Source organism: Microtus oregoni, unplaced genomic scaffold, assembly GCF_018167655.1.
Source record: "Microtus oregoni isolate MIOR12 unplaced genomic scaffold, Mior012 000011F_ref0000422, whole genome shotgun sequence".
NCBI lineage: Eukaryota > Metazoa > Chordata > Mammalia > Rodentia > Cricetidae > Microtus > Microtus oregoni.
This window is the reverse complement of record NW_024543070.1, coordinates 19,658,311-19,672,974: the sequence shown is the minus strand read 5'-3', so window position 1 is coordinate 19,672,974 and position 14,664 is coordinate 19,658,311. Positions and strand designations below refer to the sequence as shown.

General features: G+C 40.3%; 1 protein-coding gene across 6 annotated transcripts in view; it reads right to left on the bottom strand.

The window, feature by feature from the left end:
- LOC121453283 (protein FAM13B) overlaps positions 1–14,664 on the bottom strand; it is a 79,025-nt gene that overhangs the window by 27,106 nt on the left and 37,255 nt on the right. For all 6 annotated transcript variants that reach the window (XM_041659921.1, XM_041659920.1, XM_041659922.1 and 3 more), the window contains 4 exons: positions 11,289–11,449; positions 10,629–10,761; positions 2,845–2,909; positions 624–672 (listed from right to left, as the gene is read on the bottom strand). In XM_041659921.1, coding sequence (XP_041515855.1) covers positions 624–672; positions 2,845–2,909; positions 10,629–10,761; positions 11,289–11,449 — 408 coding nt within the window. The remainder of the gene's footprint in view (positions 1–623; positions 673–2,844; positions 2,910–10,628; positions 10,762–11,288; positions 11,450–14,664) is intronic.

The window sequence follows — 14,664 nt, the reverse complement described above, 5'->3', positions numbered from 1 at the left end:
GCGTGCGTGCGTGTGTGTGTGTGTGTGTGTGTATAGATGCTTGCTTGCACTTATGTTATGCACACCATGTGTGTGCCTAGTGCCAAAGGAGGCCAGAAGATGGCATCAGATCCCTCAAGACTGGACTAACAGATGAGTCACCAAGTGTGGGAGCTGAGAATCAAAGCCAGGTCCTATGGAAGAGGAGTCAGTGTTTTGTTTCTTTTTTTAAGGTTTGTATAAATTTTATGTCTATGAGTGCTTTGTTGGCTTATATGCCTGCACACCAGAAGACAGCATCAGATTCCATTATAGATGGCTGCAAGCAACCATGTGGTTTCCGGGAATTGAATTCAGGACCTCTAGAAGAGCACAGCAGCCAGAGCAGCCAACTCTCCAGGTACAAGCAAACTACATTCAAACATAAATTTGCATTTTATAATGTCTTACTAGGAAACCAAGTTTCAATTTCAAATTTAGTAAAGTACTTTCATAACCCACAATCTTGTAACCATATTAATTGCTGCTTAACTAAAACACACATAACTCTTAACTTATCCAATGCAAGAATTAGGGGCTAGACACAACTGATAGATGAATCTAAGCAACATTTTTAAGAACTATAATATAAAGATAGTTCTTACCAGAATCAAGTGTGGCAATTTATCACTGTCACATAACAAATATTCCTTCCTAAAAACACAAGTATAGTTATTAGCATCTGAAGACTAAAAAAGGTAACTGCTATTATTACCTCTTACCTAAACTCTTCTCTTCCCCAATATAGTTAGCATTTAAAATTGAGGAGGAAAGTGACAACGGGGCATATGCCCATTCTTTGGAGCCCTATATCTGAAAATCACACAATACTGAAAAGATCCACAGACTCACTTCAGGTTTGGAAAAATTAAATGATAATCTTCACCACTCCCTCCCCACAAAAGACCACCCCCAAAAGAAAAATCTCTATGAAAGGAAAATTAAAAACCGCAATACAGAAGCCAGTGAGAAGTGATACATATTGGAAAAAGAATCCATAAAATATTTAAAAAATATTAAAAATTCTGACCAACAGGTTTATTCTCTCCATGGATCTGTCCTTGAAGGCTATCACAGGAAGTTATTGCTTCTTAAACCCTCACCACAAAACCTAACACATATTAAAAAAAAAAAAGAAAAGAAAAGAAAGAAAAACTTCATTCACCTTTTACTTCTCCAGAAAAATGAAACCCTGTGTAAGAGCCATATTGTAAGCTGTCACAAATGATTCCTACCCTCTTAGGTCAGTCAACAAAGCATCTGTTATTAATAGGGTAAGCTATCAATACGTCCACAGTGGGAAATGTTCCTCAAAGAGATCTGTGCCAATTTGTTATAAATATACCTAAGTGCTACTTTTAAGTGGTCATAATAGGTGGTGAGCACTTGAAAGACAAGCCTTGATTTAAACACAAGAAGCTAATTCCTTATGTAAGTATCTTATCTTTGGTGGCCTGAGAAATAAACTTAATTCTCTGACAAGCTTTTTTTTTGGGGGGGGGGGGGGATCAAGACAGGGTTTCACTGTGTAGCCCTGGCTGACCTGGAACTCACTCTGTTGACCAGGCTGGCTCAAACTCAAAGATCCGCCTGCCTGTTTCTCAAGTGCTGGGATTAAAGGTGTGCACCATCATCGCTTCAAGGCTTTCTTTTATTTAGGGTTGGAGCAAATTGTAGGATAAGATAGATTCACTCTCAAAGACTCACTCTGAAAGACCTAATTATCTACATCTGAAAAGCATAAGTATTAACCATGTAAAATGTAATCCACCTAACCAAAGTACTCTAGATCTACAAGTTCGCTAACCTAGACATGAGTTGAAGAGCTTTCCAAAAAGACTGGGTCCTCACTAAATGAGGACTTATTGTTCTACCATATCCCGATGTCATCACTCTGGGGATGCCTGTTAATCTTATATCTTCAGCCCATAGCTCCAAAATTCCCTGGGCTGGAAGAGGATCAGTCCTGCCTCCTGAAAGGAAGCACAAGGAGCTCCGTAAGCAGGAAATCTGTGGACCTTCAGAGTATGAGGACACTCCAGAGACATGGCTCCAAAGAATTTACTTACCCACCAACAGCAGGTTCCTACTCACAATTAAGATACAACATCATTAACAAAACTTTACCTGACCAATAGGCTATCAGTAAATCAGTAATGTTCTATCAGAACACTCATTCCTGTCGTTTTCAGAACATCAAATCAGCTCTGCTAAGAATGGAAGGATCTACTTCTTGGCAGCTTGGGACAGAAGGCTGCAAAGGGCAGCAAGAGCCAAGTGACTGGAAAAGCTTCTGTCCACTGACTCTGTTCTTCCTCAAGGGACTCTGCATCTGATGCTTCTCATTATCTCAGACATCTTATAGGGATGGGGGTGAACAAGCACCAAATAGGCAAGGTTATTCTTGGACACAGTAACAGGGACAAAGAAACTATCCCACACTTATTCACTGAAGCAAGTACTCTATAGATTTTTGGTTGGCTGGCCACAGTTCCCAAACTATCAGTTAACTCACGGACATGTCCATTTACAATATCGATAAATTCTAATTTTTTTATAAATCACAGTTTTTGTCGTCTCTAAGAAGGTTGTGTTCTCTCTGAATAATGCATGTTCATAATTGATGGTGGTCTGCAGCTGGGAAAGTCTACTTGTGCCTCTTAATATACTCTAATCTACCACTAAAGTAAAAAGCCTGATTTTCTTTCTAAGATTACCCAAACTGTGTGCTATCATGGATATATTCACCCAAAGTTCTCAACCAAAAACCTGTGAAAAGGTTTTTCCAATTCTCAAAACGATTTATCAGCAACAATAAAGGCTTACCTCTCGTGACGGCCATCTTCACTGTCTCCGTGGTCACTACAAGGCTCTAACAGTACACCTGCAGACTAACAGAAGAACACGGCTGTCTACCAGCTCCCACAGTCACAGTAGAGAGACGTCAGATGACAAATTAGCAACCATCCCTTCTCCACTACCCTAACGGTCTTAGGAACTGGCAGTTTCTGTACACAAAACTTAACCTCCCTCAAACCTGAACTTTTTTCTCCCCTTTTTCTTTGTTTGTTTATTTTTTATTTTTCAAGACAGGGTTGCTCTATAGCTTTGGTGCCTGTCCTGGAACTCACTCTGTATACCAGGCTGGCCTCAAACTCAGAGATCCCCCTGCCTCCCGAGCACTGGGATTAAAGGTGTGCCCCACCATCTCTCGACCCAAAATCTGAAATATATTAAGTACTTGCAGGGACCTTGTTTTTCTGTCTCCTTGTAAGCAATAATCACTAGGATCTTCTTTCCTTAGAATTCTCTCCTCCAAAAATTATGGTGCTGGTTCAGTGGTAGAGCATTTGCCTAGCAGAGCAAGGGCTCTGGCTTGGGTACATTTGAAATAGCAACTTCTTTCCATACTGGAGGCAGGGGGTAGGGGGCACTTGAGCCTCAGAAGCACAGAAGAATCTACTTTTCAATGAATTTACAAATTAAAAATGATCCAAAAGAACTAGGTGTGGGGGCACATGCCTATAATCTCAACACTCAAGAATTAGAGGCAGAAAGACTCAAAATCTGAGCTCCTCCTGCTCTACAGACCAGCCTAAGCTACATGAAGGACCAAGTCTCCAAAGTATAATACAACTCCTTTCAACATTACAACGTGCATAAACATTTTCATATTCTTGATAATCTGCAAAATCAACAAAAACTTCAATTCTTAGACTCTTCTTAAATTCTTAATTTTTAAATTCGTATTAGTATGTGTTTGTATGACACACACACGACAGCACATATGTAAAGATCAGAGGACAAATTTTAGGAACTGTGTTTCTCCCTCCACTGTGGGTTATGTGGACTGAAATCGACAGGCTTGTGTGGCAAGTACTTTTATCCACTGACCATCTTGGCAACCTTCTTAGATTCTTAAGAATCCATTTTGTTTGGCATGAAAAGTGCCTGACTGTGTGAAAAAACTAAATTTCCATGAGGCTGAACTGTTTCCTACTCTCTAATCCAATTCACTCTACAGCAGCATACTAAATACAAAAGCAAATATGAAAATCCTCTAAGCAGGCATTAATTATATTTATAAACATAAAACAATGCAACCTCCCAAATTAAAACATTTAATGAGAAGTTATTTTTTAAAAAAGTGGGGTCTGGGGGAACAGGTTAGCTAACAGAGTGCTTCTCTGCAAGCGTAAAAAGGCCAGGCCCAGCAGTGCACATCTACAAGCCCAGCAATGGGAAGGCTGAGACAAGAGGATCCGCTGGGCTAATCAGCCAGCAAATCTACCAAAGCGGCAAGCCTCAGGCTCAGCAAAAGACTGTCTCAAAAAATAAGGCAGAGAATAATGAGGAAAGATGATGCCAACCTTTGGCCTCCGCGTACATTTGCACACATGTGCACCCACACACTTGGATGGATGCATGGATGCAAACATAATGGAACCCATAGTCCTAACTATCCAGGGGACTATACCAAGCCCAAGCTGAACATAAATTCAAGGTAAACTGGGCAACATACTGAGATCTTACTTCAAAGAAGAAGTGAGGGAGGGGAAAACAACCCTATTAATATTATGGGGGGGTTGGGAGCTGGAGAGGTGCCTCAGTGGTTAGCTCTTGCTGCTACTGCAAAAAAAAGAAAGAAGGAAAGAAGGAAAGAAAGAAAGAAAAAAAGAAAATAGAAAAGAAAAAATGGGGTTCAATTTCCAGCACCCATACGGTAGTTCACAACTCTAACTTGAGTTCCAGGGTATTTGTCGCCCTCTTCTGGCCTCCAAGAGCACTACATACACATCATGCATATACATACATACATGCAGGCAGACAGCATACACATAAACACCCATACACATAAAATAAAAATAAAATGAAAATATTATGAATAAATTTATTCTTAATAAATTATTTTAAAACTAGTCAATTTTTACTAGTATAATAAATACTGATATACTCATATTTAAAAAATTATCTCAACAAAAAAATGTTTCAACAAGTTTTAAGAGATAAATAAACTCAGTGTGAAAACCAATGATCTAAAAATCAAGTGTTATCATGAAAGTAGATATACATTCTCAAAAGTTTCTAGGTCATAGGCTTATGTATTAGTTCAAAGCCTGAAGAATCAGGACAAGGGCTGGAGAGATGGCTCAGCGGTTAAGAGCACTGACTGCTTTTCCAGAGGACCCGGGTTCGATTCCCAGCACCCACATGGCAGCTCACAACTGTCTGAAAATGCAGTTCCATGAGATCTGACACCTTCACACCAACAAACATAATAAAGTTAAATAAAAAAAAAGTTTAAAAAAAAAAAAAGAATCAGGACAAGTCAAGACCTAGAGCTGACAGGCCCCTGCTAAGAAGTGTAAACTCACAGGCAGGTCTCAGCAGGGTGGGAAAATAAATCCAAATCTAAGATAGAAGAGAAACAGCTGCAAGCCTCAGAAGCCCCATTCCATAGCATACATCAGGGATGAGAGAAGAAGATGAACTGTCCCCCTTTCCCTGAAGTTCCTGACTCCATCCCCACCCCTAACCAGGCATGCATCCTGTAGCAGCCCAGTCCTTCCTTTTGCTACCACTGCACATCCCACTGGAGTGCCCACACAAAACAAGATCCTGTTCCTTCCACCTTAGTCTGGCCTCACACCTATCTCTCAATCCAGCTAGCTCTCTGCTTCCCCACCACTAGGCACATGAAAAGAAATCAGTATTTTATGTGCCTTAGTTTTTAAGACAGAATTTAAAAACTAAACTTTGCTGGGCATAGTGGCATATGTCTTTATCCCAGCACTCGGGAAGCAGAGGCAGGCAGACCTCTGTGAGTTTGAGACCAGCCTGGTCTGCAGAGTGAGTTCCAGGATAGTCAGAGCACACAGTTAAGCAAACTATCCCACCACCAAATCTTAATCTATACTTTCACTTACCTTGAAATAACAGAGACAATACAAAGATTAACAGAAGTAATATCCATATGTCCTATAGCCATATTTTTTTTTAAAAAAATTCCTTTCTTTCTTTGAGACAAGGCCTAACCTACACTAGAGCCTTCAAATGAAAAGGTTCCTGTTTCAAGAGTGCTAGATTGCAGGAATGAGTTAAGAAAGAATGGGAGGCAGAAGCAGGAGGATTTCTGGGTTCAAGGCCAGTTTGGTCTACAGAGTGAGTTCCAGGTCAGCAAGGGCTACACAGAGAAACTCTGTCCCAAAAATATTTTTAAGAAGGGAAAGAGTGAGGAATAAAACAACTCCTGGCAATTTTATACAGAGATGTAGCTAAACTATAAAGCTTCTTCCTTGAACATGGGGAATGGAGAAGGAGTCTAAAATGTTTTATCCTGGTGCTGGAGAGATGGCTCAGTGGTTAAGAGCACCGGATACTCTTTCAATGGGCTAGGGCTCAATTCCCAGCACACACAGGGCAGCTTACATTGTGGGATATTATTTTAAGGTGTGTTGTTTTTGTTTACGCTGCATTTGTTTAACTCTGTGAAGCTGTGATTCTTTGCTTGCCTAAAACACGTGATTGGTCTAAAAAAAAACTGAGTGGCCCAAAAGAAAGGCAAGATGAAGGATAGGCGGGGCAGACAGAGTATAAATAGGAGAAATCCAGAAGAGGAGGGAGCACTGAGAGGAGATGAGAACACCAGCAAGCCATGGGGAGGGAAATAAAGTAAGATATACAGAAATAGAGAAAAACAAAAGCTCAGAGGCAAAATGTAGACAGGATAATTTAAGGTAGGACAAGCTGGCTAGAAGCAGGCCAAGCTAAGATCAGGCACTCATAACTAAAAATAACTCTCAGTGTGTGATTTATTTGGAAGCTGAGTAGCAGGCCCCCCCCAGAAAAGCAAAGAGTAAACATCACACAACACTTTGGCATTCCAACATGGGCCTGAATTTCCATGTAGGACCTCAGAAAGCTGAAAATAAAAAATAAAGACACTATTCCTTTAAGAGGAGCTGCTGCTGTTTAGCAGGCAGTGCTAAATAGAAACTAGAAACTGCAAGCTAAGCAAAAACTGCTTGTGTTTTCCACAACTCCTACCAGGGCACAAGCTTTGGGCTTGGCTTTCACAACCCAATCTGAGAAGTGGGCAGAGCCAGCTGCAAGAGCATGCTGAGGTTCCAGGTGTAGCTTAACAGTCTGAAGTTTGTTCCTGTGATCAAAAAAGGCTAAAAGAGATGCAGTAGGGCTGGAGAGATGGCTCAGTGGTTAAGAGCTTTGCCTGCTCTTCCAAAGGTCCTGAGTTCAATTCCCAGCAACCACATGTGCTCACAACCATCTGTAATGAGATTTGGTGCCCTCTTCTGGCCTGCAGGGATGCATGCAGGCTGAACACTGAATACATAATAAATAAATAAATCTTTAAAAAAAAAAGAGAGAGAGAGATGCAGTAAAAGAGGTCAGACAGAAAAAAAAACCTCTTAACAGGTTCCAATGTGTTTTATACTGGGCGTAGGCTTAAGAAAGAAAATGGGTATAGGTCATCATAGATTAAAAATAATAAAGTCTTTAAAGAAAGAGTAAAAGTAATGTAAAAGAAAAAAGCCATGTAAAGATGGGAAACACAGGGAGTCTGGACCCTGTATAGTATTGTGTTCATTTTGAATTTTTTGATTGCTGTGAAAATAAACCAGCCTAGATATTTTAAGAACGCCTTAAATTTTAAAAAAGTCAAAAGTGTATTTGTCAAATGGAAATCAAAAATGCTTTGGAGAAGAGATTTTGCTTTTGTTTCCACAGGAAACAATAGGTTGTGCGTTTGTTCCATGAAACACGATTAATAAAAACTCAGGAAGAAATTGAGGTTCAACCTGAAGATCTAAAAAGTAAAACAGTCAGACTGGCTCTTATCTCAACCTCAGTCCAAAATGGTGATCCTGGGGCTGGAGAGATGGCTCAGTGGTTAAGAGCATTGCCTGTTCTTCCAAAGGTCCTGAGTTCAATTCCCAGCAACCACATGGTGGCTCACAACCATCTGTAAAGAGGTCTGGTGCCCTCTTCTGGCCTGCAGACATGCACACAGACAGAATACTGTGTGCATAATAAATAAATAAATAAATGAAAAACAAAAAACAAAAAACAAAATGGTGATCCTGCCTCCAGGAATCTCAGAATGAGACTGTGTCTGAGAGCTGTCTCCTCCCGTCTCATAATTCCCTCTAGTTCTAGGATTAAAGGTGTGCACCACTGGGATTAAAGGCGCACACCACCTGATTTCTATGGCAACTAGTGTGGCTACTGGGATTAAAGGTGTGTGTCAGCCCTTCCTGGTCTGTAAGGCTGGCCAGTGTGGCTATTATACTTCTCCGATCCCAGGCAAGCTTTATTTATTAAAATACAATTGAAATGCCACTACAGTTCCAGGTTGATTTGGATCTGGTTTGATCAGGGGCGCTATCTTCTGAAACTTGACAGGTGATATCTATTAACAAAGGTTATAACTGATCTTCCCAGGACTTGGCTGTTATCTCAGATTTTCTCTCTGGGACCCTAAAAATACTTCACCCACATTCAAGAGGAAGCAGTCTAGAGAACACAAGTCCACATTCCCAAGACAAAAGGGGGTGTGGGTGGTCTTTGGTTACCTTGTAGGTCAAGGATATTTCTTATATTTAGGGGAATATAAGATAAAAACTTCAGAAGGATAAGAGAACCACCAGAGAACCAGGAACAGAATAAGAAAAACAGATCTGTCTAATACAGAAGTTCATGAACGTAAGAAATTTCACAACACCTTTATTTACTTCTCCATATCTTAATCTTGTACTAGATATTACCTTATCATTTCCTATAGGGAAGTAAAAAGCAGCTCAGAAGCTCTGTAACTTAACCAAAGTCATAAAGCTAGTAAAAAGTAAAAATAGGGCCGGGCGGTGGTGGCGCACGCCTTTAATCCCAGCACTCGGGAGGCAGAGGCAGGCGGATCTCTGTGAGTTCGAGGCCAGCCTGGTCTACAAGAGCTAGTTCCAGGACAGGAACCAAAAGCTACAGAGAAACCCTGTCTCGAAAAATCAAAAAAAAAAAAAAAAAAAAAAAAGTAAAAATAGGGGCTGGAAAAATTGCTCAGTGGTTAAGAACTCCCTACTGCTCTTCCACAAGGCCTGAGTTCAATCCCCAACACCCACATCAGGCAGCTCACAAATGTCTGTAACTTTAGCTCCAAGAAGATCTAATACCTGGCTTCTATGGGCAATAAACATCTCAACTCACAAACATACACATAATTAAAACTTAAATCTTCAGGGAAAAATTGTGGTAGTTCATGCTTGTAATCAGAACACTAATCAAACGGATTGTTTTGTGACTGCGGCCCATTTCTACATACAAAAGAAAAAATATCAAAGCATGACAGCACATACTTAAGAGGCAAAAGGATTTAAGTTTAGGGACGACATTAAAAGGAAAGACGGAAAAGATGGATAAGTGCGACAACCCTAAACTGCTTCTACACCTACTTTTCTTTCTTTTCTTTTTTTTTTTAAATATTTATTTATTATTTATTATGTATACAATAGTCTATCTGTGTGTATGCCGAAGTCCAGAAGAGGGCACCAGACCTTATTACAGATGGTTGTGAACCACCATGTGGTTGCTGGGAATTGAACTCAGGACCTTTGGAAGAGCAGGCAATGCTCTTAACCACTGCGCCATCTCTCCAGCCCCCCTACACCTACTTTTCTATATGATTTACAATGGTAACATACTGAAGAAAACAACCTTATTTACTCATTTATTTAAAAGTGTTAAAAATGCCAGGCATGGAGGTATACACCTTTAATCCCAGCACTCAAGAAGCAGAGGCAGATTTCTCTGAGTGCCAACCTGGTTTAGATAGTGAGTTACAGGCCAGCCAGAGCTATACAGTGAGACCATATTTCAAAAAGACTAAATAAATGTGTTAAGATATGTCTTTGAAAAAGTATAGTTCAGATACTGCTTTTATATTTTTCTTTTTTTTTTTAATATTTATTTATTTATTAAGTATACAATGTTCTCTCTGTGTGTATGCCTGCAGGCCAGAAAAGGGCACCAGACCTCATTACAGATGGTTGTGAGCCACCATGTGGTTGCTGGGAATTGAACTCAGGACCTTTGGAAGAGCAGGCAATGCTCCCAACCTCTGAGCCATCTCTCCAGCCCAAAGTCTTTTTTTTTTTATACTTTTCTTTTTCAGACCTAGGTACCAAATGCAGAAACTCTCACAATGCAGGCAGATTCTATACTGCTGACATACAGACCCAGCTCCTACGTTTGCACTAAATTATTTTTTTAAAGAAAATTATGCAGTTGCTTATGCAGCAGCACCGAATTCAAGTGTTCACAGTTTTCTGCAATTGCAGATCTTTAGCACTCTGAACGTGCACACAACACAGGCCTCTCAGACATTACTCTGAGCTGACTGCTTTAGAAAGTTACACAAAAGATTAAAATAATAAAAATAAGACGCTTTACACTTTTCTCTAACATGACTCCTAAATTCTACAGAGAATTTATGTTCTTAGGCATTTACAACACAGACAAGTATGTCAACAGAATTAATAACTAACTTTTGTTATGAAAGAAACACATGGGATAGTCAGAATGATGCTTCTAGCATTTCTTACCTCATTATTTTTCTGATCCTCAAATATAAAATCTTGCTGCATGACTTCATTATCTGCAGCAGTAACAGCCACAGGCTTTGAACACTTTATGTTACCATCACTGGAATTAGCAGTATGAGCAGCAGCATCAACCCTAATAAGATTTTTAAAAAGTCAATCAGATAACAATCATGACCTATGTTGGCTGTGGTGGCACAAGTCCGTAATCCTGCAGTAAAGTAACTAAATTGGTCAATTCAATCACAGTACTGCCATCTCTAGAAACTCTATTTTTCAAAGTTCTAAAACTTTAACCAAACCCAACTAACTAGCTAGCATAAAAACAAACTCTAAGGAAAATATACACGAGGCTTTACTTCTGAGAAACGTGGAACACTGGTAAATGAAAATCCCTTAATGGCTTTTAGTTTTCTTTTGCTCTTTTTTTTTTCCTGAGAAAGGGTCTTACTATATACAACCTGCACGGTCTGGCCTCCTGGTCCTGCCTCTTAAATGCTGGGATTGCAGGGGAACACGCTTGCTAGCTAATTCTCCAACACTAATTGTATCCCCCGCTATGCCAAGCTCAGCCTCACAAAGCAGTGCTTTGGTGTTTGGTGCCTGAGTCTACGGTGAGAATGAAACACTCAGAAGCTAAAGATGCTCAGCTGAGGTCTTTACCTTGCCGACGCCGTAACACTGTCTGGTTCCGGGGTGTTCTCAGGCATCCTCAGCTGCAACCCCTCTGGCATGTCAGCTGCCTTTTCTACACCTTCCTCTGGAAGTTCTTCTATATGTTCCAGCTTTTCATCTTCCTCTTCTTCCTCAGAAAGCCCATTAACCTACATAAAAAGGAACTTCAGGATTAAATTTAATAAAGCCTTTAAAAGTCTTACTCTAAAAAATACTGTAAATGCAAGGAACTCATTTTAAATTTCATTTCCTAATACGAATTTCTTCTCTAAAGTGTCAACTTTTTTATATCGAAATAAAATTGTAGAACGGGAAAACATATACCTAACATGCACAAGATCCCAGTTTCACTCCCTAGCACTACAAAACTAAATAACAATAAAAAGTAAACAAGTGTATAAAAAAGAACAATGCAACTATTTAATTTTGCTTATGTCAAACAGCATTTCGATGCATGATAAATATGAATAATGTTATAACCTATGAAAAAGCCTGCACTTAACAGTAAGAATGTTTTCACTGGGCCCAGCAGTACACGCCTGCAATTCCAGTACCAGGGAGATGTCGGGAGGATCTCTACAAGCTCCACTGGCCAGAACTACACAGAAGATCTGTCTCAAAATGAATTTTTTAAAGCTTCATTTTCTAACCACTTTTATATATCTAGTAATTTTCTAATTAATCTTACAAATCTAACACGAAAGACTTCCAGTTCCTTTCTACACTTTCTAAGGATATTAAATAATTCATTTTAATATTAGGTATAAAAAAGAAGGCACAAATATCCTGCGTTTCGTGAAATACATATGTAAATTCAGTAAATGAGAGACAGAGGCACAATTATTAAAGGTCAAGATCATCCTGGCAAACTGAGAGGCCAGCTCAGGATAAATGGGAGTGGGGGATATTCTAAAATGTTGCTTGTGGCTGGGCTGGCACACTTGTCTTTAGTATTCAGAAGACAGAGGCAGGCAGATCTCCTTAGTTCCAGGACAGCCTGGTCTACACAGTAAGTTACAAGTTAGCCTGGTCTACAGAGTGAGCTCTAGGCAAGCAGAGACACACAGTCAGACCCTATCAAGGGGGAAACAGGGGCAAGATGCTTTCTTTATGTGTTAGCTATGTTTCATAATTGCTGGCTAACTTCTGATCACATTTTTCATGACAAAACGGGACCCTAGCCAGTGATGTACCTCTGTGATAGAACACTAGCCTAGCATTTGCAAGGGCAAATCCTGAAACAAAGGACTTACATTTTAATTATTAAGCACAAAATTGTAATTTTATTTTTTAGTAGGATTTATAAATGTCTCCATCATGAAACCAACTTTATATTAAGTAATCACTAACAAAAACGAACAACTAAGATACAAAGGGAAAGTCAATAAAACATTTTTTTTTTCCCAAAACAGGGTTTCTCTGTGTAGCCTTGGCTGCCCTGGAACTTGCTCTGTAGACCAGGCTGGCCTCAAACTCACAGAAATCTACCTGTCTTTGCCCCCGAGAGCTGGGATTAAAGGTGTGCACCACCACTGCCCAGCCAAAAACATGGTTGTTAAGTGAAACCTATTTTAAGGTTGTCCAAAAGTAGCAGTTGGATGTGGTGGCACAAACCTGTAAGTTCAAGTCTATCTGGGCTCCACAGTGACTTCCAGACCAACCTGAGCTACTCAGCAAGACCCTGTCTCAAAAATAAATTACATCAAAAAAGAAATTATCGCCGGGCGGTGGTGGCGCAGGCCTTTAATCCTAGCACTCGGGAGGCAGAGGCAGGCGGATCTCTGTGAGTTCGAGACCAGCCTGGTCTACAAGAGCTAGTTCCAGGACAGGCTCCAAAGCCACAGAGAAATCCCGTCTCGAAAAACCAAAAAAAAAAAAAGAAAGAAAGAAAGAAAGAAAAAAGAAATTATCTACCAATAACCTAAAAACTTTTATAAGTTAATACTAATCATTAAAATACTGAGCAGCAGATCTTGGGCCAGAGTCTCATCAAACTAGCCAGAGACCATTACAGAAAACGGATCAAAGCACAGAGAACAAGGGATTATGTGTGTGGTACTAGCCCTAGCCACACTTACACCAGAGCTGCAACTACAGCTAGAGATCATTGGGGAAGTGGATATGGGGACTGTGAAAGCCAGAGGGACAGGAAGTGCTGCGAGGCTGTGTCTCCGGGAAATGACTACACCCATAAAGTCTTACCAACATGGTTACCTAAACTAGACTACACAAGCCCAAGTGGGAGCTCTTCAACACTAACCACTATATCTGTCAGATGAAAACAGTGGCTGGAAACTGCAGCTCAGGGACAGGCTGCTTCTCTAGCACACCCAAGGCTACAGGTTCAACCTAGGGAATCTCAAAAAATTTTCTTTAAAAAGTCAGTGACTTCAATTTGTAAATATGTATGACAGATTCCATTTAATTTGTACTTACAAATGTAATGCCTCATCTACCAATAAAACAGCTACAAAAAAAAAAAAAGATTCAGAGGGGGCAGTGAGCTGGACAGACAGTGTCAGCCGATAAAGCGCTTGCCATCAAGCTTGAGTGGACGTCCTCAAGTGTGTTCCCTAGAACCTATGTAGCTGAAAGAAAAAACCAACTTCCCCAAGCTGTCCTCTGACCTCCACAGGTGCCATGATATCACATCACATACATACACAGTATATAAATTTAAAACTATTTTTATTTAAACAATAAACATTCAGTCTACCTATTTTGTTCCTATTTGAACATGTATCACTCCCATAAATCACTCTGGAGATGGCTCAGAGGATAGAATGCTTACGACACAAGCATGAGGATTAGAGTTCAGATTCCCACAGCCCAAGTGCAAAGCCAGGTAAGAATGCTGGTCTGCCTGCAATCCCAGTGCTCGAGAAGCAGAGACCGGATTCCCAAAGCTATTAGCTCGCTAGACTAGAGACTAGACCAAGTCAGTAAGTTCTGGGGATAAGTGAGCGACCCTACCACAATATTCAAAGAGGAAGGTATTCAAGGACAGCACCAATGTCAACCTCTAGCCTCCACATACAAAAGATACACATGTGTGCACCTCTGCACAAGTGTGTCCACATACATACAAACACATATGCACAACAAACATACTAAAAACATGCTAAAATGAAATAATTTTAGGAGGTGGCTCAAATGGCATGCCACATAAGCATTAGGACCTCAATCTGGACTCACAGATCCCATAGAAGCCGGACATGGTGATGCACATCTGTAAGTCTAGCACTGGGGAGAGGGCGTCAGGAAGATCCCCAGCACATACTGCCAGCTAGCAGAACCAGTCACTGAGCACCTGATTCAGTGAGACCCCCCTGCCTCAGTAGGTAACTAATGTAAAGAGCAACAG